General features: G+C 42.7%; 1 protein-coding gene and 1 long non-coding RNA gene across 3 annotated transcripts in view; one reads left to right on the forward strand and one right to left on the reverse strand.

The window, feature by feature from the left end:
* ADAMTS5 (ADAM metallopeptidase with thrombospondin type 1 motif 5) overlaps positions 1 to 21,294 on the reverse strand; it is a 48,573-nt gene extending 27,279 nt beyond the window's left edge. Inside the window, exons 1-3 of one of the 2 annotated variants that reach the window (XM_071810226.1) lie at positions 20,945 to 21,294; positions 18,837 to 19,263; positions 7,039 to 7,171 (exon numbers count right to left, since the gene is read on the reverse strand). In XM_071810226.1, coding sequence (XP_071666327.1) covers positions 7,039 to 7,171; positions 18,837 to 19,263; positions 20,945 to 21,279 — 895 coding nt within the window. In that variant the 5' untranslated portion in view covers positions 21,280 to 21,294. Of the gene's footprint in view, positions 1 to 7,038; positions 7,172 to 18,836; positions 19,955 to 20,944 lie in introns of those variants that run through there. The other variant, XM_065862649.2, reaches the window with a different exon arrangement.
* LOC136116368 (uncharacterized) lies at positions 19,680 to 23,133 on the forward strand. Its single transcript, XR_011739726.1, has 3 exons — positions 19,680 to 19,800; positions 20,190 to 20,475; positions 20,883 to 23,133. It is a non-coding gene; the product is annotated as an uncharacterized lncRNA (long non-coding RNA).
* Positions 23,134 to 23,613: the final 480 nt, after the last annotated feature.

The raw sequence follows: 23,613 nt of genomic DNA on the forward strand, positions 1-23,613 counted from the left end.
CAGACAATTTGCAGGAAAGATTCAGTTCAACCAATGCGGACTAGGCAATCAGAAACCACTGTGTCCACATACACTCAAATATTCATTAAAAAGATGTGGTCTCAGAGGTCCACACTACATCTGCTGTCCTAATTAATGGGGCATGTAGAAGATAAATATTGATTTTAATTAAATAGTGGGACATGGCGACACCCATTTCACATCTGTCCAACTCAGAGTAACTCGCAAAGAATATAATTCATGGTAGCTCATGGTAAATGAATGAACTCGGAGAGTAGACAGTGCAAGAATGTAAAAATTGCACTGCCTGCTACCTGTTTATTAGGTAATTCTACCTTCCTCTCTGTACCTGAAGTATTTTCTCCACTAAAACTACATGACCATATCAGTGGTATTTACCTGTCAAGGAGGAAAGTAATCCCTACTTTCCCCTGCAATCTGGAAGACTGAGGGGTCAGGCACACACAACTGAGGTGGATTTCTTTAGAATCAGAGAATCATTTAGCTTAGAAAAGACCCTTAAGATCATTGAGTCCAACTGTAACCCTAACACTGCCAAGTCCACCACTAAACCATGTACCTCAGATAATTTTTGATAATGCTTGTTCTGATACATTAGGAAAAACCCAGTTTCATTCTCAGTTCCTTTATGGTTGCAGAGATACCAATAGTTAACTTGATATATTTGGCTTTAAGTTATGATGTTTCAGGGTCTGTAGCAGCTTTTCAAAGCATAGCACTTGTTTAATCTAATTCTTCAGGAGGTTACATGTAGATAAAGATCAGCACAACTCCAGAAAACCCCTGAAAACATGGGCAATGTGCTGTGTCTGAGTTGCTTCCTGAAGTCTCTGGCTGAGAACTTGGCATTTGATCACCTCAATTCTCTGTCAGAATTGCTTCATAGACACCAAGAAGGCAAAGATCCCAAATCTACTCAGGCTTAAAAGTACATGGTAGATAAAGAAAAGCTCAAGCATATTCAGAATCTGAGATTCAATTTTTCTGCATCATATCAACTTCCCCCTTCCGTTTCCTCACTTTTCCGTAGAAACTGTCTCAGCTTCAAGTAAAAAAGTTTATTTTTAAGCACCATGTGTGTTGCAGGTGGAACAATTATATATTACAAGGTTTTTTACCCAAAATTTTAACCAGCAACCTTTTGTACAGCTGATGTTTGTGTTTTGAAGCACCAGTTAAACTGTCTGCCCCATTCTTCACCTCTTGTGAAGGTTTAGCTTTGACTGCCCATCTTTTCTTTTAACCAAAGGGGGATATGTTTCATGAAGGCTTAATTCAAGAGCTTTTGCAAGCAGAAGTTCAGATAGAACTTTGAAGAAGGTTCAAAGAGAAAGAATCAGGCAATTTTCCTGATGCATGTCAACAGAGAAGACTTGGATAAGTGCACTCTTTCTCTCTTTTGTTGTTTTAAGAAAGCAAATATGCCTAATTATGATTACCTGGATATTTGCCTAAACTTCGTCTGTCATGAAAGAAACATAATACGAAAGTCAGACAACCTTCACCATTTTTTTCATGTCCCTATGAGATTCTGCGCCCTTGGCAATGTATCCCTCTTGAAATGAAAGGCTACAAAAGATTTGTACCTGTCAAGTCTGAAGCTTGTCTTTATCTGCTTTATCTTGACAGCCCTGAAATCAAAGGGCTGCATGTTCAGCAGTGGAAAAGACAATTGTATTTAGTTATTTTGAACGCATATGAAATGAACACGTGGCAAAATATGGAGGGTATTTTATGACTCTTCTGTGTACATCAAAAGCAAGACAACCATTTACACATCATACACATTGCTCTTGGTTTCAGTTTATTCTGAGGAGTCAGAATTGTACAGTTTGCTATAAAGGTTAGACATGGTAGACATGGCTGTCTTTATACAGAGGCCTACAACTCAAATACAGGCTTGAGCTCTGCATAAATACTTTCAATCTACTCAGAATTCAGTGAAATGGTATTGTGATGTATTTCAGTGAACTGCTTGAGTAGAGACTCCAGGAATGATACCTCACTTCTAAAATGACTTCTCTACATAAAATTATGCTAAAAAAGCACTAAATTTTGCCGACAGTACTCAGTGATGTCAGACGCCACAGAATGGTGGCATGGTGAAAAAGATTTGGTATTAAACACGTTATTTTCTAGTTTTATCTTCTGAAGAGTTCCTTGATTTTAGGTGTTACACAGAATAGCTGTGGAGGAAGTTGTGATAACTTCACGTAACTGTAGAAAGCAACCCTGAGAGGGGACCTTGAAAAGCCATCTCGTGCATCCCTCCACCCTAGGGTAGGATCAACCTCCCCGAAGCTACAGCTGCCTTAGGCAGCCAGCTCCTGAGAATCTCCAGTAACGGAGAACCCACAGCCTCCCCAAGCAATTCATTCCTGCCCTTAACTGTCCTTTTGGTCAGACGATTTTGGCTAATGCTTAAAGTAAATCTCCCTTGCTGCAACTTGAGGCCATTACCCCTTGTGCTGTCCCAGGTGGACAAGGAGAATGATTTATTATGTAAATTTTCACAATGATTTTTTTTAATGTATTTGAAGTCAGCTTTTATGCCCTCCTTTGGCCTTCCCTTCTCTAAAGTCACATGTAAAAGATAAAAGAAAACTAATGATCAGAGATTTAATTAATTCCATGTAGCAATTTTAAAGCTATATTCTAAAAATAAAATACTTGGAAAGAACTTCAGTAAACTGTATTACTCAGGAGGATAGAAGGAGTAATAGCATGCCAGTGTGGTTGCATAGCAGAGAAATAGGAACTTTGCAAAAGGTCAAATGAACACTGAGCAAAAAGGCAGTACTTTCTCTGTAGCTCCTCTTAAAAAAGAAAAAAAGAAAAAGAAAAAAAAAGTGCTTCAAGATAAATGGAAATAATAAAGATACATATAATTTAAGTGATTAGACCCATGTAACTCTCACTGAACTAAACTGGAACTTCGCCTGCCTAAAAACTGCAGGAAGGATGCTTTTGTATTTAAGGACTACATCAAAACTCAGGAGACAAGTTTAATCTTTGGCTTTGCTTTAGACTTCCTTTGTGATTTTGGGATATTACCTATCGATAAGAAGTAGCTCCGCTTGTTTTCTCTTGAACTCTTCTCATTTTGTTTTTGTACATGAGAAACCCTTTAGAATGGTGGACTGTCTGTACTGAAGCATACTGACTGCATCACACAAGGAAATAGCAGGCTACTAAACAAGGAATTGTCATGTACTGGGTATATCCCATCGCAGGAGATGTTAAACCTAACTTCAAATTGATGGACTGTGCCTGTTGGTGATGTTGGATCATGCCTATCTTCATGGGGATACGCAGGTTGGCTAATAATTCAATGCTGTAAAAGCAACAAAATCTCCAACTCAGAAGTCCAGAGTATTAGAGTGAGAACCTAGCTATCTTGGTTTCCTGATGGTTATTTTAACGAGGGATATATGGGGAAGCAATATGCTGGTGCTGACCTATGAAAAACATTAAATAAATATTGAGACTATGAGCAATCACAAGTTCTTTAATGCTTTTCTCCAGATACATCTGTGAAGCAGAGAAGTGCATGAAATAAGGAATCATATTTTTTTTACAGACAACAGGCTGATGATAACAGAGACTTGGAGAATGTCTACATACTGTGCCTAAGCTAGCTCAGGTATCCGTGCAAAGCTATGGAGGCATAGCTCACGGAGTTGCTTCAAGTCAAAGAAGCCATACATACGCCAGAACATGGAGCTGAACTGATGATTTCAGGCAAGAATGCAGAAGTCCATTTTTGTGACAGCAAAGCTACTGCTATTCAAACTGATAGCAGCACATCCCCTGCTAGAAAATAACCATATATGGATTTACCATTAGTGGCTGGATGTCTGGACAGACATTTATGCTACTAGCACTACTTCACTTTATTCTGAGGAGAAACTGGATTATAATCTTCAAAGTTACAAGGTTTCCTTCTGTTTTTTTGGTTGCATTACCCTCACTCGCTGCATTTCACATTGGAGATAAATTATTCCTGATTTTCCTACATACAAGTAGGACAAGATTCAGGTCCTACCTTGTCAATCTTTAGATATGGATCTTCATCTCTTATTGTCAGCTAATCAGTTGTACTAAGAATTTGGTTGCATCTATTTTGTGCTCTCATTTACAGCTCTTTGGAGATTTTGCCTGTTATTGCTGCTCAGTCATACTCTCCTCCTCAAAAACACTGGTCAAAATTCATCTATTTTATCTGAAAGAAATAAAATAAACACCTAACACATAATGCAGTAGAAACCCTGGCAACAGAAGCAGCAGGCTTTATTCTATAGCAGGCTGCATTTTGGCTCCCTATGCATGTATCCAACCTGAGCCCCTGGGCTGTGGATCATCCTGTTTGGTTGAGCTGCAATTCCATTTACTTTGGTCACCTTCCAGAGAATGAATATGATCCTCAAAAATGCTCTTGGTTCCTTCAGAGAGGAAACAAGAGCACTCAGATCCCCTTGAAGTCAAAGTGAGGACACACAGCCATTCTCTGGACCAAGGCCACGTTAATGATGCTGCATCTGCTGCACATTCACATACAGCAGGTTATTTAAAAAACTGAAGATGATCACTCTGATTCACTTAGCGGCTCACCTTGCTCTTCCTGCTGACAGAAAGAAGCATCTTCAGCTTAGAGTCCTTAGCATCCCCTCTGTCTTACAAGGCATGTCCTATGTTGCCAGGTGAATTCCACCAAGTAACTAAGCCGTTGTAAAATCAAAGCTACACCATAACCCACAGAACAGGGGGAAGTTTAAGACTTCTGAATTGTAAGAAGAAATTTGGTCTCCAAATAAAATAAAGCAAGGTTTTCCCCGAAGTGCTTAACTAAAGGGTATCCATGCCACACTTCTATTTTTCATCTTTTTTTGGCCTTTAATTTAATGTAAGTACTCAAGCAATTTTAGCTGTGTTTTCTTCTCAACTTCTCCCACTTTAGGCCACACACACAAAGATTATTCTGTGACTTGACACCCCTCCTTACTTTAAATCTTATGGTGAGAAGGAAAAAAGGATGTTATTTTAAAGAACCTCAAACTCGATTTTTTTTGTCCATTAGGCACTTATTTATCCATTTCAAATCATGCCTTTTTTACATTGAAAATTATAGGTTTTACAGATTCCTGTAAACGTCTAGGTATGAAAATGGCTCTTTTTCAAATATGTGCTTCTAGATCACTAAAAATAATTCATTTGTGTTTATATTTTCTTTGTGTGGAATTCAGAGTAATAATATACATATTTACTGCTCATCGCTATCTTTATTGATCTATGTTCTTTCATTTTTGATCTCTCTAAACATGTATTTATCGCTGATAAAATAGTATTTGAGACACATTACTCACCTCTTCCCACACCAGATACATGAACACTGGCATCACAAGTAGGTCCACTAACCTTCACCAGTAAGCATCACTGCTGGATGCAAGAAGATAGAAGCAGTCCCTCCAGCAGACTGGCCTTTGAATGATGGGCTAAGTTTGTCAATCTATCTACTTGTCTCAATTCTAGAACAGGTTCCTGACAGGTCATCAGCTTCACAGCATCTGGATTTGATGCTACTAAACCCATCTGATGTGAAGCTGCATTTGGTATATTGCTGTACTTATCTCCAAATGCTCTGAATTAGTGATTTCAGAGGACTTTTTCTTTTATATATATATATATGTATATATATATATAAAGGGGATATTTATAAAGGGATCTTGGACTATGGGATCTCCAGATGTCCCTTCCAACTCCAACCATTCTGTAATTCTGTGATACTCTTGTTTATTAAAGTAATATTTCTCATCTGGGGACTCATTTTGTCACAACACTTTATGCTTTCCTGGAACACACAATCCCTCTCCAGCCACTTCGGATTTCCTTTCTTTGTGGCACCACAAGAGCAGTAGGGTTAAGTTCACTAATTGTTGAAGGGTCAGGTCACTGACCTGCCAGCTGCTTTTTCATTCTTGGTGACCTCTGGTTGCCGAGCCAGGTATATATAAGGCACACAACTGTTGGGCTCTACCTGCTAGCTACTTGAAAGCTGAACTACTACAACGATACTCCCAAAGCAAACTTTACTTTGGTTTGGCATGAGGTACAAGGCAATTCAGAAACTGGCTCTCTCTGTAAGTTCTCCTCTTCCTTGTTATTTCCTTCCAAGAATGCTAAAAAAAAAATGTTCTCCACTTCTAAATTGCTGTTCACCCACCAAAACGGATAGCCCCCAGACCAAATGTATTTCTAGTGAACACAGCTCACGAAATATTAGTAAATTAAAAATAATCAGGATGGCAGCAGTGTCTCTCAAGGAATACATCATGACAGACATAATGTCCCAGGATATGAACTTTCTTCTGTCAGTAATTCTATCTTAAACCCTTCTGAAGGCTGTACCTAAGGCTCCTACATTAAATTGCTGTCCACTGAGGTGGACACTGAAACAAACTTAAACAGATTTTTCACCAAACCTTTATAATCTAAATTCTACTTCACTTATTTCAGGATTCACATTACTACCATATATTACCGTAAGGGTGGAATTTCTGTACACTCAGAAAAATATTAGAATCCTGTTTTTTTCCACAAACCCCTTTTCATCGTCCCAAGAAAAAGCTTCATAAGAGCAGAGCATGCAAGTAGTTAAACAAAGGTGAGTTGTTTTCCACTCTTTATGCACTAAATGCATGCGAATTACAGTAGATGGGCTGAACGCTTTCTCAGGAGGGACACATCTTAACATCCTTGGACAGTAGCAGCAGCCTTTGAATTTTCACTTCAACTGCTGCTTAGAAACGACACTGTTAGAAAGGAAACACCTACTGTGTGCCTTCACTTGCCTTCTGATCCCTTATTAGTTAACCCTGAAGTGCATATGTATACAGCCTTAATCCCCAAGTGAGTAGCCGGACCAGGGGAAATCTGGAATTAATTGCCAAGTATTTTGGTTACTAATGCAGCTGTTACAAGTGTTTGATTTGGCAAGTGAACAGAAAAGGTACTGCATACCAATTTCGTGAGCCACTGTAAAAGCTGCATGGAGGCCATCATCTTCAATCACTGCACAGCTGCGCTCAGGAGAACATATGGTCCCAACGTCTGCCATTCCCAGAGTATCACATGAATGATGCCCACATAAATCCTGCCCAGGAAGGAAAAAGAAAAAAAAATCATTAAAATAAATTTTTACGCCCATAAGGTAACAACAGGTTAAAGTCACAAACCCTTTGCAAATAGCAGAGCCTGGATAACAAAATCAATATAAGCTTCCATCTAAAGATGTCAATGCAGTAGAGTTAGTGGGAATATTTTCATTGGCTTTAACAGGATTTGTATATATTCTGTAATTAATCACTGTTATTTAAATTTGTATTTCTGTAATACGTACAGGGGCTCAAACTTGCACTGAGTTAGGTGCTCAAAATACATGCTGTAGAAGTGTTTATTCAAACAACATCAAAATACAAGAAATACTCTCTTTACTTTCAGAAACTGAACCAAGGCACAGAGAGAAAGCTTCAGATTCCCCATCGGTCCCTGAACCAGAGTCCACCTTTCTTTTCAAAAGGCAAGTCTTATACTTGCACTAAAAGAAATGATATTGTTATATATTAAACCTGTCAAGTAGTACCATGTTTAATGATGTATTTCCCAATACACCAAGTATTTAAGCAGTTCTCACAAGTTGCTTAAAGAGTCAGTGATATGATCGAGCGTAAAATCCCTAGTCTTACTAGTGCAACAACTCAGTCACATGCTTCCTACTTGTAGATATGGGGTGTTACCAAAACCCAAGCAGGTAGCATTAGGTTTTTCTTTCCATTCCAGGATCACAACAACAATGATAATGTGATTATAATGATGAAGGTAGCTCTGGTCAGAAATAACCCTGCTTCAGGAGAAGCACTGCAAAGAATAATACTCTGAATGTACAAATTTATGTTTTTATGGTTGAGAAGGAAAAGTAGGTACCATTTCATTTGGAACACTCCTAGACATTCCATTGTGGTTGAATGAAAATATCATTTTCAAAGCACGACAGTATTATCAAATGTTATTAACCAAATGATCAAAGAGTACCTTTTTTTTCCCCCTTCATTTTTAAGACTCTATTCTTCCCTTGAGATCTCTTTTTATAATGACTTTCTTTCATGAAACCTTTCATAATTAATCCATCTGAATAACAGATATCCTGCATGAGGCTCCGGGTCAACAATGTTCACTGACTATGACAGTTTCAAACTTAGGCAAACTCGAAAATGCACAGGAATCAAATGCCACAGAAGTCAAAGAAAACCACACTGAGTTCACAGATACTGTGACAGAGCATCTCTTTACATTTTTTTTTTTCCTCAAGATGAAAGAAAACAATCTTCAAGCTAAAATTACAAGCTAAAATGGAGGAAGGATTTTGGGATCAGTCCTCTGGCTTCCAGGTGTCTGAGAACTCTTTTTGGCAAGTGCACTCTTGGTGCTACTTAATGTCAAGATTTAAGTGCTACAGTACCAGTGAACAAAACAGTCTCACATGAAGAGAAGGAATGAAGTTCAAAAGTACTTTGATTCTCAAATTTTCACAGGTATAATCCATGGTTTAAGAAAAACTTTCATTCTTTAGCAATGCAGATACAACGCAGAGAATTTCCTCTCTAACCCCACTGGCTATCCAATTAGCTCCCCAGACTTTACTTCTGGTTCTGCATGGGTTTTGGGAAGGTACACTATAAGGTTGCCCATTTTCAAGTATTTTAAAAGAAATCTATTTTTTTTCCATTTTATTTAGACAAATAATATAATTTTCAGCATTTATGGACCAATGTTAGAAGAGGCCCTAAGTGAGGTCACGTTACTGTAGCATCCATCAGCTGGGACATATTCAACAAGGAAGATGCAATATGTAAACTTAGCGCTTTATGTATCACTTCTGAATCTTGCTCTTTCAGTCTTGGTACATTTTACATAGAGTAAAATCTATGTAAATGTAACTGTAAGTGGTTTACCTATAGCAACATGAGTAACAAAACTCAGAAAAAATGCATGTGTATGGCACCAATAAAAATGCCTTTTCGTGGTGATATAATTGGTCTAAGTAAATGAGTGTAAGATGTATAGGAAGTAAGGTACCTTTATACCAGTGCAATTTGAACTGAATCCACAGAAGCAGTTGAACTGATGTTCTTACACAAGTACCAAAAAGCACACAAATAAGACAGAAGGCAGCTTACTGGAGGTACTTTCAGGTTGCTAGTGCCAAGAGTACTATGTAACACATTAATTCAGGCCCTGTCTTTGCATGCAGATTCTCTGTCATTTGGTCTTTTCTTGTATTTGGCTGTCATTATTACGTAGATGCTTACATCAGTACTGCTCCCAGTATGGGTACAATTATATCAGCACACAGATGCCTTACGCCAGTGCATGATTTATTTCCATTTACATGTAAGAAGCAGCTATGCCAGTGATATGGCTATGGAGCTATACCCGCAGATGAAACCAGACCTCATAATGATTCTCCAGATATGATGACACAAGCATAATTAAAATAATACAATTTTTCTAAGCAGGCAATCTCATAAAATTCCTTAGAGTTGCTTCTGATGAGATGTGTGGAGTATGGAAAATTACAACAGGGACATTAACCATAAGCAGCCCTGCTGACTCTTGGCTGGTTAGTAATCTCACCCTCAAAATTTCCAAAGCTATGCACAAAATTGCATAATGCCACCCTCATTAGACATCAAAAAAAAAAAAGCTACGTACATACATAAGCACTAACGGACATAGTAATGTTTGGTTACTTTTCATGTTATGTGTCACTGACGTTTTACCACACTGCATGCCCGGCTTTTCCTCAGAACTCATCACTTCATCAAACCACTGCTCCTCCATTTCCATCATTTCCCAGAGTATGACACATATCCACAAATCTCAGCGTCCCACTAATAACTTTCAAGGCAGTGTTCATCTGTGGAACAGTTATATAGACAAAACACAGCAGGCTTTGCACTTTCTTTATGAAACACCTTAACTTCAGGTCAGATAAACTGAATTTATTGAAGGGCTGTATTAGTTAATCATAGAATCACAGAACCATAGAATCTTATAATCATCTTGGTTGGAAAAGAACTTAAGATCATGGAGTCCAACCACTAACCTAGCACTGCCAAGTCCACCTCTAAACCATGTCCCTAGGAACCTCAATCACTTCCCTGGGCAGCCTGTTCCAACGCCTGACAACACTTTCCGGGAAGAAAAATTTCCTAATATTCAATCTAAACCTCCCTTGGTGCATCTTGAAGCCATTTCCTCTCATCCTATCACTTGCTACTCGGGAGAAGAGACCAACACCCTCCATGCTACAACCTCCTTTCAGGTAGTTGTAGACAGCGATAAGGTCTCCCCTCAGCCTCCTTTTCTCCAGGCTCAACAGCCCCTGTTCCCTCAGCCACTCCTCATCAGACTTGTGCTCCAGACCCTTCACCGGCTTCATTTCACTCTTAGGAAATCCCACAGCAGAAATGATTCTGAGAATCACTTATCTGCAAAAATTACCTAGCTTCTCCAGCACCCCATAGACTGCTGAAAAATGGCTGTCCTCAGATGGTATGGTCGCAACGGTCCCCATAAAGAACAGGGGAGAGTGACTGCGCTGTGTCAGAAAGCGGTGGGCAGGGACGGAGGAGAGCCCCGCTCCCTTCAGCCAGCTCCGTGACCACATCCGCGCTGAGCCAGGCGGCGTGGGGAGCCCTGCGGCCGCCCACCGCATCCCAGCTGGGCAGCACCAGAGGAGGCTTGTCGAGGACCTTGGGAACAAGGACAGGAAATATTTCCCAGCATCAGCTTCTGTGTGTGAAGCTGTTATTGGAGGGATGTCTATGGGTTGCCCGTCTGCTGGTAGAGCAGGGTGTGCGCTGGTTACACTTTGAAAGGGGAGCATGAGCTGCGCCTTCTGGTTTCCCTTGCAGACTGCAGTCCTCAGCGACTACGTGAGGATGCGTTTTGTCAGCTAATGCTGACATTGTCAATAATCACTTCGGCAGATTAGTGAAGACTCAGCTCCTTTGTGTTCTCAACTTATATCTCATTTATTCTTTGTTTCTCTTGCCTCTGCTTTATTTGAACTGTATTTCTATTCATAGCATCACATAGTATATACTATGTACATAATTTAAGCCTATCAAGTGGCATCTCTGAGATAAATACTCTGAAAAGTTTGCTATTGGATCAACTCACCATTCTCTAGCTACATGGTCCTTCCCAACAGCATGCTTTTGAGTGACATTATTGAAAACCACACCTGTTTATACTTCAGCTGATTTAAATCTTCATAGCAAAATTTCTTTTCACTTAAACACCTTGTAGCTCTACTGGCCATGGATTACTTGTTACCAGCATCAATAGCTATATTTTTAGTTTTCCCGGGTAGTGTTGGAAAGCAGTCTCAGACTTTTATGAAGTGAAGTTTCTGGAAATACATGAAAAGTTTTTATTTCCCTTGAAAATAATTTTTTATGTTAAAAACAATCCCTGATGCAATGCAAAAAAAAATCTACGTGGGTCTCCTCGACTTTTCATACTGCAGCTAAAGCACTAAGAAAGCAGGGACTCACATGATACTTCAAATGAGTTTCCAATGATTATTTCATTCTGGTGTGTGGCTTCTCTTTAAAAAGTTAATTGCCGACTCATATCTGTCTACTCATTTGATTGTCTCCAAATAGTGGAAGAAGCTTTGAAGAGTAAGTGTTTCTTGATATTTCTAAAGAAGGAATGGCCCTTGATCTGCATTACAGTAGTTTCAAAACAGAAGAATGACTAGGAAATGCATTTGCTATACAGAAGGCAATAGATGTTAAGCTTTCACAAAGGAATGACTTAGGAAAACTGAGCTGTACATCATAAGACTAGTAGTTAATTAGACAGCTTATTAAAGGCCAAGTTTTCTTGGCATTTGTAAGTACATCAAGAGCAGCTGGCTGTTTGCCATGTATACATGGCATTGTTGTGAATGGAGATAACTGTCATGGCTCCCTGCTGGAACAGTTAATTTATTTTACCTGAAATTCTTTGATTTGTGAAGTAGGCTTAAAACCAAGAATAAACTATTTAGTGAAACATGCTATTAGGCCAGACTCTGTGGACCAGATCCAAAACAGGATTTAAGCACCAATGTGGACGGTTCGGTGGAATGTAAGGGCAGAAGAACAAAATTGGCTCCCACGTCCTCTGGTCTTTGAGTTATCCAGCCTTCACAGGGCTTTGCAGTTTGTGACCTTACGGGCCATGAAGTGCCACAGTTTTACAGTCCTGAGCAGCTTAGCACTTAGCTTATACTAAAGCTTGATTGGGGTTGAGATGCTTAATGTTTCTCAGTCTTTGCCCCTGAGGGAAGCCAAGCCTACAGAACTTCTGAGATCAGATGTACAAGAAACCAACAGGATTAGGCTTTCTCTCAGATCCAGCTGCATGTAACTTTTAAAGAACAGCTAACAGCTTTTACATCTCTCCATGTTTGTTTGCTTGCTTTTCTGCTTTCTCTACAATAGCTCATCAGTTAAACCCTTTGCTCAATAAGAAGGTGATTCAACTCCACATTCCTTTGAGGAATGAGGAGACTTTGAAGCACACTTCACAGGAGAGTGCCCTACAGTCTATGGTCTACGTCAGACTATGGTCTACAGCAGAGGTCTGCACGTGTCCCTACATGCAGGGAGCTGTGGCTCCTCTTGTTGCAGCCCATGTGCCAGAGGTTTCCCCAGCCAGGCTGCAGTTCGTGCTTACAGCGCTTGGTTGAAGGGACCTCATTTTCAGTCCCTATTCCTCAGCCTGCTTCTGGATTTTACACTGAACAGTCCTTTGGTAAATTACAGAAACAGTCTTCTCTCCGTGCTCTGGGAACACGAGCCGCTTTGCTCTAAGCGGTGTGATCCAGTCAGCTGCCTCAGGTCACGATTTCTCTCCTTCTCACCATATGAATCTTGAATTACTTGCTAAACAGTGACATAGCTTTGGTCAGAGGGGTGGAAAGTTTCCTTAACACCTGGAACAGCTTACAACCTACCGGTTAAGGACCTCTCCTGGGAGGTGGGCGATACAAACCTAAAATCCCTCAAGCAGAGGAAGGAATTAAATACAACTTTCCGACTTCCTGCAGCAGCGTTCCCACCTCAGACCTGTAAAGGGAGGTATTTGGGATGGTATTTGGGACCCACACATCCACCCTCCCCTGCCCCGCTCTGCAAAGTGGGTGAAAGTTTATTAATGTCACAAAAACGCAGGATGGCACATGTGGAGGAAAGTAAGGTTTCACCCAAAGTATTACAGATATCACCTAAGGAGCACATTATGTCTGGAAGTCAAAAGGAGCACAGGACCTGAGAAAACTGAAAAGAAGGGCTAACTGCTGAACAAAGTAATTGGGAATCATCTATTTTACCCCTCAGCTGACACTTAAAAAGAGAGACTTTACAAGCCAAAATGGTGGAGCATTGCTCTGGAGGAAACCTGCTCTGAAAAGTCCTCTTCCTGAGTCACTGGTGGGTCTCGCTCATAGGGATGTCCACCTTAGGGCAGCGGGGACAGGGCCTGGTCATCAGTGTGAAGCAAGGAAGGACTCCCATCAGACTTACAGGGATACTGCTTCGACCTCCCATGGCCATATTTTGAGAGGAAAAACTGATGTTCAGTTACCTTTTGAGGAAAAGAGGAGTGGTGATATCTCTCATCCTGACCAAAATAAAAAGAATATATTTTCCTTAAAACCTGAGGTCATCTTCCTTTGAGGTTAATATGCTAAATTCAGGACTGAGTTTTGGGCATTTGAATCTCAAATGCGCAGAGTTGTCTTTCTGAATTCTAGATAAGGTGAAAATGAAGAAAAAACAACGTATGGGTGATGTTCTGTTGGGCACATGCATGCTACATTTTCTGGTTTCAGAAACCACCTACTCCCCAAAGTGTATATTTAGGCATGTTCTTACTCTGCCCTTGCATGGTGTGGGACCCCTAAGCACGCATCATCTCAGGATGCTCTTCAACAAAGTGTTAGAAGTAGAGTCTAAAGTGGATTAAGCTTTTACCTTCTGGATGTACAGATTAATAATTTTTTCCCTAAAGTATATAAAGAAAAAATGCAGCAGCATTATGTAAGCCACAGATTATTTTAAAATATTGACAAAATACGCATAAAGCTTTGGACTCTGCATGTTGAGGGGAAGGGCAAACAAAGTTTCAGTTATGAAACTGGTGACTGCTGAGCAAGACAAAATATGTGATTTAACTTGCCTAATCCATAGTTCCTCTGTGAGGTAACTCCACACCATCTCTGTAGACTAGTGTGAATCATGCTACTTCTCCCACACAAATTATGTCCCACTTTATTTTCCCCACGGACATTATCTAAATGTATTAGATCTGCAACAAAATTGGTGAAAACATTATGAAACTGGCAGACACATCACATTATAATTTGTTCAAAGTAATAATAATAAACATTAGTGAAATATATTCTATTGACCATTGGTATGGTGACCTGTTTTACTAATATGGGATAAAAATTGTGGGAAGATGATAATATAGAAAAGAAAAAAAGAGAAAGAACAAGAGCCAAAGAAAGCATGTGCTCCATGCAATGAAATTATCATCTATAGAACTGAGATAATCCAAAGCTTGCTGTTAAATTTCAAATGAATTGTCAAATTGACAATTAAACTTTATCACACACACAAGGCCCATATAATTACTATGTAGACAAAGGCAGGAGAGTGGCCTTTGGCTCTACTATGAACTTTTTGTTAGAGCCAGGCACGATGGTGCTATCACAGATGATGCTAACAAGCACTTAGGGAAGTATTTTTTCTTGCTCTTGTTGCCTGTATCTACTGTGAGAAATATCTATTTTAATTTTCACATGATTCAGAATTGGGGGAAAGGAAAGGAAGAGAACTGGATTTTGTCCAAATGCATTCAATAGTTCACTTGAAATTTAACTAAGGGTCACTAATGAAACAGACTGGATGAATACTAGAGGATAATTGCAGAGCAGGCTAGACCTTAGAAAAGAACAGTCTGAGTTCAAGCGCAGTTTGCAAGGCTTGCCTAATACGTTTTTCTACTGAGTCAGATGATCAGACAACTATTTTCATGCACCCATAAAAACCTGAAGACTGAAGATAACCTGCTTCCAGCTTCTGAGAGCTGCTCACAATGAAAAAGCCTGAGAAAACTAAATTCTAAACTTGTTGACTTCACTGACATCAAGAACAAAGCCAGCTAATCTCCAGGGGGAGAGGGCTTTACAAGCTCTCCTTCCTTCCCACCACACAGTCGCTCCTCTACCACTGAACGGGGCAGAGGACTCACCTGGCCACCAGATTATCAAATCCTTGCATCACCATATTCCATGGAGGATGCATATGGCCCAAAAATTCAAAAGTGCTGTCAAGGACTCAACCACAAAGTAGCTGAACAGCAGGGGACTCACATACTCTCTAAGGTTGTAAAGGGCAAACTACCTTAATGAGAGCTCTCACAGGACTGATTAGCAAATTATCAGCTTTTGGTATTGACAAATCAGACCTCTGTCAGGCTTGAAACTGACCATCATGGGTCAAAGCAACACACTAAGATCACTGGGGAAATATACTCATTAGATTTTGGGAATGCAGATAATCATTAAGGAACCCAACTATGTTTCTGCGGTATTTTGTGCTAGATAATTTCTGGGTCCATTGAGAGTTTTTACAATCCTTACTCAGGTGAAAATAATGATCAGACACATCATCGTAGCTTTCCTTGTAGTTACAGGGTAAATGGATTCACTGAAGCTAATGGATAGTTACATGGTTCTTGCCACCACTGATAGCAACATAGAGCCTTAAAATAGTTTTAGCACCAGCTGTCTGTGACCTGAACTGATGTTCGTATTTATTTACTATTTACTATCTGCAGCATGATTGCTTTAAAGCCCTTATCAAAATAAATACAGATTATGACCAAAAATGAGTGAATGTTTTAATCCAGAACCAGTAAATCTCCTAAAAGTCTTTTTTGTGTGGGAAGTACTTCCTAGTATTAATGACAATGATAATAACTTGAACCGCCAGTACTGATTTTATTATAAGGGAGAGCTGCCAGCACACTCTTAGTCTATGAACGGTTATTAATTTATCTTTAAACAAGTAACGACAACAGAAGAGGGGGAAGCAATGGTGCTGGATTCTGACATGATTATTCTTTTATAATGAACTCGAATAAAGCTACTATCTCTTCAGAGATCCTCTATTGGTGTCAAAAATATCATCCAAGCAAATGACACTCCAGAATGAAAATAATTATTCTCTTAGAGACTTGTATGGCAACAGGCATGCATAGTTTAGATTCTAGCTACACATAAACAGTTACATACAGCTGAGGACATGCGTTCAGCTGACAAACGATTTGCAAATATTGTTCTGTTGACACAGAGACACGAAGTTCAAGGTGGCCTCAGTTAGTAAACAAAGACAGAAAATGTACCTCACTCATTTACCCCATGCTTAAAATACAAGCCATTAAGAAGACATCTGGATGTTCAAAAATTAGCATGATGGTATTCAGAGCCCATCAAAACATGCAGCCATGGCTTGGCGTCTAGTAGCTAAGCAACGTACTTCATACATTCAAAACATAGTTGTAAAAGTTGGATCCTCCTGCCAATTGCTGCCACTCTCACTGAAAAGCTAAACTGGAAAAAATCTCTCTTTAGTTCAAAGCAGGGCTGTTTTCTACGGGAAACATCTCTACTGCTTTTTCATCCTTTAACCCTTCTCGTGTTTACATTCCAAGAGGAGCAAACAGATTCATGTTGACATTTCAAGCGTAAGCATATAAAAATCGTGTGGGCTCACACACACACCCTGCAAAGAACATCATGAACACATGTAGCAAGACTCTACAGTCTTGTTCTTATTGAGTCAAATACTGAAATGCAATGCCAAACAATGTGCATGTGCACATAGCAAATCATTAAAGCAGATTAAGTTATACTGAATTCCACTGAGGAGCTAATCCCATACTTAAACGTGTTAAAATGTAAACCAAGAAAACGGAAGCCTGTGCTTTTTTCTTGCAAAGCGTTTACATCCTTAAGTAACAGTTCAAGCCATACTTGCACCTTAAGAGTGGAAAGAGACCACAAGAATGGTGACATCTTGTTTAGTTTAGGTTCTAAATACATCCAAAAGAACTAACTATGCATGGAAGATACATTGCTCAGGAGTCTTTGAAAATGGATTACTGATTAGCAGCACACTCTTGTTCTGGCAGGAGGGCATCCATGCAAGGAATTACAGATAAGCATCTGTAAAGCAAGTGCACTTTAAATGCACATCCTATCTCAATCCAAATTAACTTAATAATTGATGTTAAGATTCACCGTCTGCCACCCTAAGAGTTTCCAAACTGTAATAAATCCCAGGGAAATAAATGGGAATACTGGCAGAGAAAACCACTCTTCAGTGAAAAGCGAAGAATTCTGGGCCAGGTTTAATTAATAAGCCATTAGAAAGGATGTTTATAGAAAAAAGCAAGACCAGCCTAGGTAGCCTGCTTTCATTCAGATTATAAGGATAAAAAAATGAAAGCTTGCAAATTGGACTGATGTGCTTTAAAATGTTAAAAAAAAGGCTCCTGCTGTACAAGTGATGCCTGACTGACACAGAACCTAATGTTTCAACTATTTACAGCTATAAAAGCAAGCCAGACGCTTTTTTCCCCAATCTGGAGCAACTCCTTCCACAAACCATCCAAAGCATCCTTTTTGGCAGGCTCCTACAATGCAGAAAAGCAGGAGAACTCAAACGAACGGAAAGTCAGGCAGTTATTTTTTTCGTACTTGGGGAAGGGAAAAAAAGAAAACACCAAACCCAAACCACTGAAGGGATATTCTTACAGAAGAACTTCATTGCATAAACTCGGCCACATGTCTACTAGAGCAATGTCCCTTAACGACCTCTGGCAATGCAATTAATTAACAACCAAGCAAGGAGCAAGGCACAGCTCTGCATGAGTAAGACCGGCTGGATCCGACCCACAGTTGACCCATTCTTCACTTGGGGAACGAGAAAAAGACTGCATCCCCTTACCACCAGCCCAACTCACTCAACTTCAGCTCTGTTTACCTGTGGTTTGCATTTACGTCCTACCCTTGAACCACAAGCACTGCCAGCTTCCAGTGTGGCGGAGCTGTTCTTGCTGGAAATAGCATCCCAATGCACTCAACAAGGAAGCTGCGCATAGTTTTAAGGTGTTCTCCACCATTTTCCCTAGCAGGTTTGTTTGGATGCTAATGTAGGTCAGGGAGTGCTATCAGCCCTTTGCCTGGACCACCTTCCTGGAGAGAGAGAGAGGCTGTGTGTGAAGCATCTCACTGGGAAAGATGGAACAACATCGTCTCCCAAGCAGAGATAAGTTAGGTGACCTCAGCCAAGTCCCCCGTGAAGGCAAACTATCATCCCTCCATGCTGGCATGAGTCCCAGCACAGCACTGACACTGTGCCCACAGTGGGGATGACCTTGCACGGGAGTGGGCACGCACAAATGCAGACACGATCTGTTGGGTTTTCAACCCCTCTTCCATTCCCGGCAGCTGTGTGCGTGGGTGCTGGTCCCTGAGATGCAGCGCAACCTGACAGAAAGGCTGAAGGCATGAGTGGGGAGGCGACCCTGGGGCAAAGCCTGGGTGGAGAGGTGGCCTCATCGCAGCCCAGTCACCCCATGACACATTGTTCGAGGGACACCAAGTTGTCATTGGTCAGGATGATGCCTACCTCACGGGTGAAGAGGATGGCGGCATCATAGTGCTCATCGTGGTCATCATCGAGGCGGTTGTGCTGGTGCTGCCACTTGCAGAAGTTCTTGAGAGTGGTGGCAGCGTTCCTGTTGACTTCCAGGCCTTTCTCCTTCTCGCCCAGGGCCACCACCTTCACCACGGCCAGCCGGACGTGGTTCTCCAGGCTGGCGTGGGCGTAGAGCCGGGAGGCGATGGAGGACAAGGTGAGCAGGTAGTGCTGCAGCCCCTTCCCGTACTTGCGCACCATGGAGGCGTCGGCCACCAGCAGCAGCTCCACCTGCCGGGCCCGGGAGACGGAGCGACGCCGCCGCCTCCGCCGGCGATCCCCTGCCGCCGCCGCCGCCGCTGGGTCGCGGGTCTCGCAGCTGGTGCGGGCCGGCAGCGTCTCGAAGCTGAAGCGCTCCCTGCGGAAGAGGTGCGGGACGCGGGTCGGGCCCTCCCCGTAGATCCGCGGGCCGGCTGCCTCCCCGCCGCGCCGTGCCGGCCTGACGGTGTAGCGGGAGCGACCCACGGCGAAGAAGCCGTCGAGGCCGCCGCAGAGGTTGAAGACGGCCAGGGAGCGCGGGCTGCCGTCCACCGTGCCGCGGTAGTAGCAGCGCGGCGGCCCGCCGGCCCGCGGCGCCCGCGCCCCCACCGCCTCGTCCCGCTCCAGGTCGAGGAGGAAGCGCTGGCCCCCGGCGTACAGAACGTAGCCCGCCTTGCCGCCCCCCGCGTAGGTCGGGTCGAGGCGCCGCACGACGCCGCTGGCCCCCCGGGGCGGCCCGGGGGGAGGGCCGGGCCGGGGCCGGGGCGGCGGGGCGGCTGCAGCGGGGGGCGGCGGCGCTCCGTCGTCGGCAGGTGCCGGCGGCTGGGCCAGCGTGAGGTGCAGCTTGGCGACCAGCAGCAGGGAGAGCAGCTTGAGGAGCATGCTCGCCTCGCCGTCAAGAGCGGCCACAGTGGTGGTGATAATTAATAGTAGTGATAATAAGAGTTGGGGAGCCGGGGGGTGGGGGGGTGGAAAGAGCCGGTCGGCGGAGTGCGGCTATGTAGGAAGGAAAAGGGGGAAGGAGGTGGGAAAAGAAGAAAAAAAAAAAAGAAAAAGAAAGTTCTCCCTCCCAAACTCAAGTGTGAGTGGGAGAGAAAAAAATGTCAACAAAAGCCGCTCGGGTGTGAACTTTGTGTTTCTCTGCAAGGAAGAGCCGGGAGCACATGGAAGGAGAGAGAGAGGCAAAAAATCCCAAATCACTGCTGCTCGGGAGGCAAGGGGGTGGAGGGGGAGAGAGCAAAAGGAGGAGAGGAGGCTCGGACCCGGCAAGTAGAAAAGTTTGAGCACTTCCCACTTCTCTTCCAGTTCTCTGTTGCAGTCACCGGATCATCATCAGCAGCAGCGGCAGGGTGCAGGTCTGCTGAGACGCGGCATTTTCTCGGGCACCGGTGGGCTCCCTTTCCTTCTTTTGCCCCCTTTTGTTTTGAAGAGAAGGAGGAGAAGGGGAGAGAAGAAATTCAGGCACCAAAACCAGCCTCGATCGTCTCCGGTGAGATGGTTAAAAAGAAAAAAAAAAAGAAAAAAAGAAAAAGGAAAAAAAAAAGCTCAAGAAGCGGCAAGCGTCCCAGATTTTTGTAAAAGCCCCCTCCCTGTATCTTTTCTGTTGTTGTTGTTGTTATCCCCAGTCTGTCGATGTGAACAAGAGGAGAAGAGAGAGAAATGTGAAGATGAGAGGAGGTGGAACAATGAATTTATAGCGGAATGCCATCCTGCAATGGCAATTTCAACAATTCGTCACTGCAGGCTGCCTCTTAAAGGGAGAGCTTCAAAACCACCACTCCCACACTTCCTTCTCATTTAATCAGACAGAGGGAGAAACTTGAGGGGAGGGGGAAAAAGGAGAGGGGGCGGCGAGGGGAGGAGAAAAGGAGGGAGAGAGAGCGGGAGAGAGGGAGGCAGGAGAGGGGAAAAGAGGGAGGAAGCCGGGGAGGGGAGAGAGACCGGGAGTAAAAATGTTTGTGTATGAAAAACCCAAGATTTCCCTTAAACCGCTTAAAGCCACAGAGTAACCCGGTGGTTGAGGTGTCACCGCTCGCCGGGGACGGTGAAGCTGCGCTTACCTCGCATCCTGCCCGCTTCCCCCTCTCTCCTGCCCGGCGCTGCCCTTCATTTTGCGGTGTTCAGCGGAGGAGGCAGGTTTGCGCTTGGCTTTCGGAGGAAAAGGGGAGCGGCCGCGGCTTTTCCGAGAGTGCCGGTGATGCTGAGCGCCCAGGGGGTGTGGGAGGGTGGGACGCACCCCCGCCGCGGCCCCTGCTGTCCTGGCCGAGGGGACGTGGCTCGTCACTTGCCCCTGCACCTTTCTGGGGTCAGCGGCAGCACCAAACTTCCTCCCTTTGTCTGGGCGGCCGCGGCTCGTCTGCACCCAGCCTATCATTAAGTCTCGGCAAGCTGTCATCTAGTTTGGGCAGACTGTGATTTCCCCCGAGCCCCCGAGGACGAGGGCGGGCAGGGAAGAGTTTATGCTCGCTTTGACCTTCTGAATGACTTCAGATACTTAGATCATCTCCTTGCTGACTGACACACACATCCACTCACCCTGTCCCCTCATCTTCCTTGCCCCTCTCTTCGTGCTCTGCCAGGGACACCACAGAGGGCACATGTCTGCATTAACTTTTTCATCTGCCCTTTCCACCTTAACGCTGCCCAGAGAGTGAGAAGAGATTGGCAAACAGCTCCCTCTCTGCCAAGATCAAGGGCTGGAAGGCAGCCTGGGCTCTGGGAAAGTGAGGGGAGCGGGACCCCAGAGGAGTCCAGCTCTGCTGGCTTCCCCCCTGCAGAGATGTGGGACCCAGCATCACCAGGTGCCAGTCTCTTGCACCAGGTCAAACATGGACACATGGGAAACAAGTGCTTGTTGTTGTGCATATCCTCTCCATGTCCCAAGATGGGTGCCAGGAACAGGTAATCTCTGGCTGCAGGACTCCAAAGGGGATGCAGCTCTCCCATCTCATCATAGCCTGCAAACAGCATCTCAGCCCGACCACTCTGTCTGCAATGGAGTGATGTGCACATCTGTCATACTTGGCAGGATCAAGACCGTGGTGGTTGGCTGCGCAGAGAAGGGCAGACCAGCGTCTACCTCCGTAGCTTCCAGAGGCTGCTATGGGAGTCTAACAATTCTGTAAAGAAAGGGTTAACTAATGCCACAAACATTTCAAAACTTAATATTCCCATGTAAATTATTACATTAACATAACCCTGAGGTTATGCTTATGAAATATTTAATACACCAAAGTTTTGCAGGTGTTCTTTTTTCTTTTTCATTTTTCCGGAAATGGTGATACCCGTGAACAAAAGTTCATTTCTCAACCTCCTGGCATTTCTTTTTCTACATTTCAGTATTTTATCAACACCAAAAATCCTTGACTGGAATCAGTAAGTTCCAAAATTAAAAGTTATATATCTGGAAGGTCACATGACATTTTTGGGCATTGGTCCAGGACTATTCAACAATTTAAAATTTAAACATTTTGTCAGTTACTTTAAACTATATATAAAGATGGTAAGAAAAAAAATTAAAGGAAGGGACAGAGATGAAGAAGGCATATTTTGATAAAAAGATAAGCCGTAATCTGTATCCCACGTTTTCTTGAATGACTTTTGTTTTTCATTTGAGCCTAGTGAATATCTGTTCAGCACCAATAATATTTGTATTGACTTCACTGGTCAAGCCCTGGATTTGCATATGTGTCGAGGCCTGAACTCCCAGATACATCTTGGAGAGGTGCTAAAGATGAGATCTGGGATAAGGAATGTAGTTTGGATAACAACCTTAGAAACTCTCATTAAAAAAGTGTCAGTTTGTCAATCAAAAGGCATATGATACACAGGAGGCTAGTGTAATGTTCTCCAATGCTACAGCATCACTCCCAACAGTCCAGCCATATAGCCTAGGAAAAACAGGAATGCTTAGAAGGGTTAGTGGTAATTAAATGGTTCAGCCAAGTGCTTGTCTCTTGTGCTGTCTTTGATTTCCCAAATGACAGGAAAAGTTGTCTAAGCTTCCACAGTGCCCTGTTTCATCAAGCAAGGATCTAGGCTCCCCAGGAAGGTACAAATTAGTCCATGCAGATTACCCGATAGATTATGAGGTCTTTCCTATTTACATTTCAAAACTGCAACAACTCAGCAGTGCAAGAATGGAAAGATAGGTCAGTCATGCTTCATACAAGAGGAACCCTCTTCCCATCTGAGAGTCTTGGAGTGTAAGAATAAATCACTTAAATAAATTATCTTCTTTTTCCTCCCAGTTCTGCCCTCTTACCCTCTTTTTACAGCTACAACATTGCCTTTAAACAAGAAAACCTGTTAGCTTGTCCCACGTGTGGGTGATACTAAATCCTTGTCAAACAGTCCTGACCTGGAAATCTCAAAGCTGACCTTTTCCAACTAAGAAAGAGAGAAACACAAATCCTCAATTAGCTTTAAGGCACAACGCAAATTCTGTACACTTTGGACCAAATTCAATCCTGATGTACAAAGACATGGTCCTCTTTTAGTCTCTGGGAGTTGCAATCTGCTGTCATTGGAGTTGTTTTTCATCTTCTGGGTTTGTCCATGACACCCTTTAGGATCCTTTGAGTAGCAGTCTTGGTAGCTGGGGATTTCTGATTATATAGTATTTAAGCCACGTAAGAAATATTGCTCTAAGTATTATAAACACTTACATGAAGCAATAGCTTGAGACAAATGGCAATACTGACAAAGTTGCTAATCATTTTATCCATGT

Source organism: Patagioenas fasciata, chromosome 1 (assembly GCF_037038585.1).
Source record: "Patagioenas fasciata isolate bPatFas1 chromosome 1, bPatFas1.hap1, whole genome shotgun sequence".
NCBI lineage: Eukaryota > Metazoa > Chordata > Aves > Columbiformes > Columbidae > Patagioenas > Patagioenas fasciata.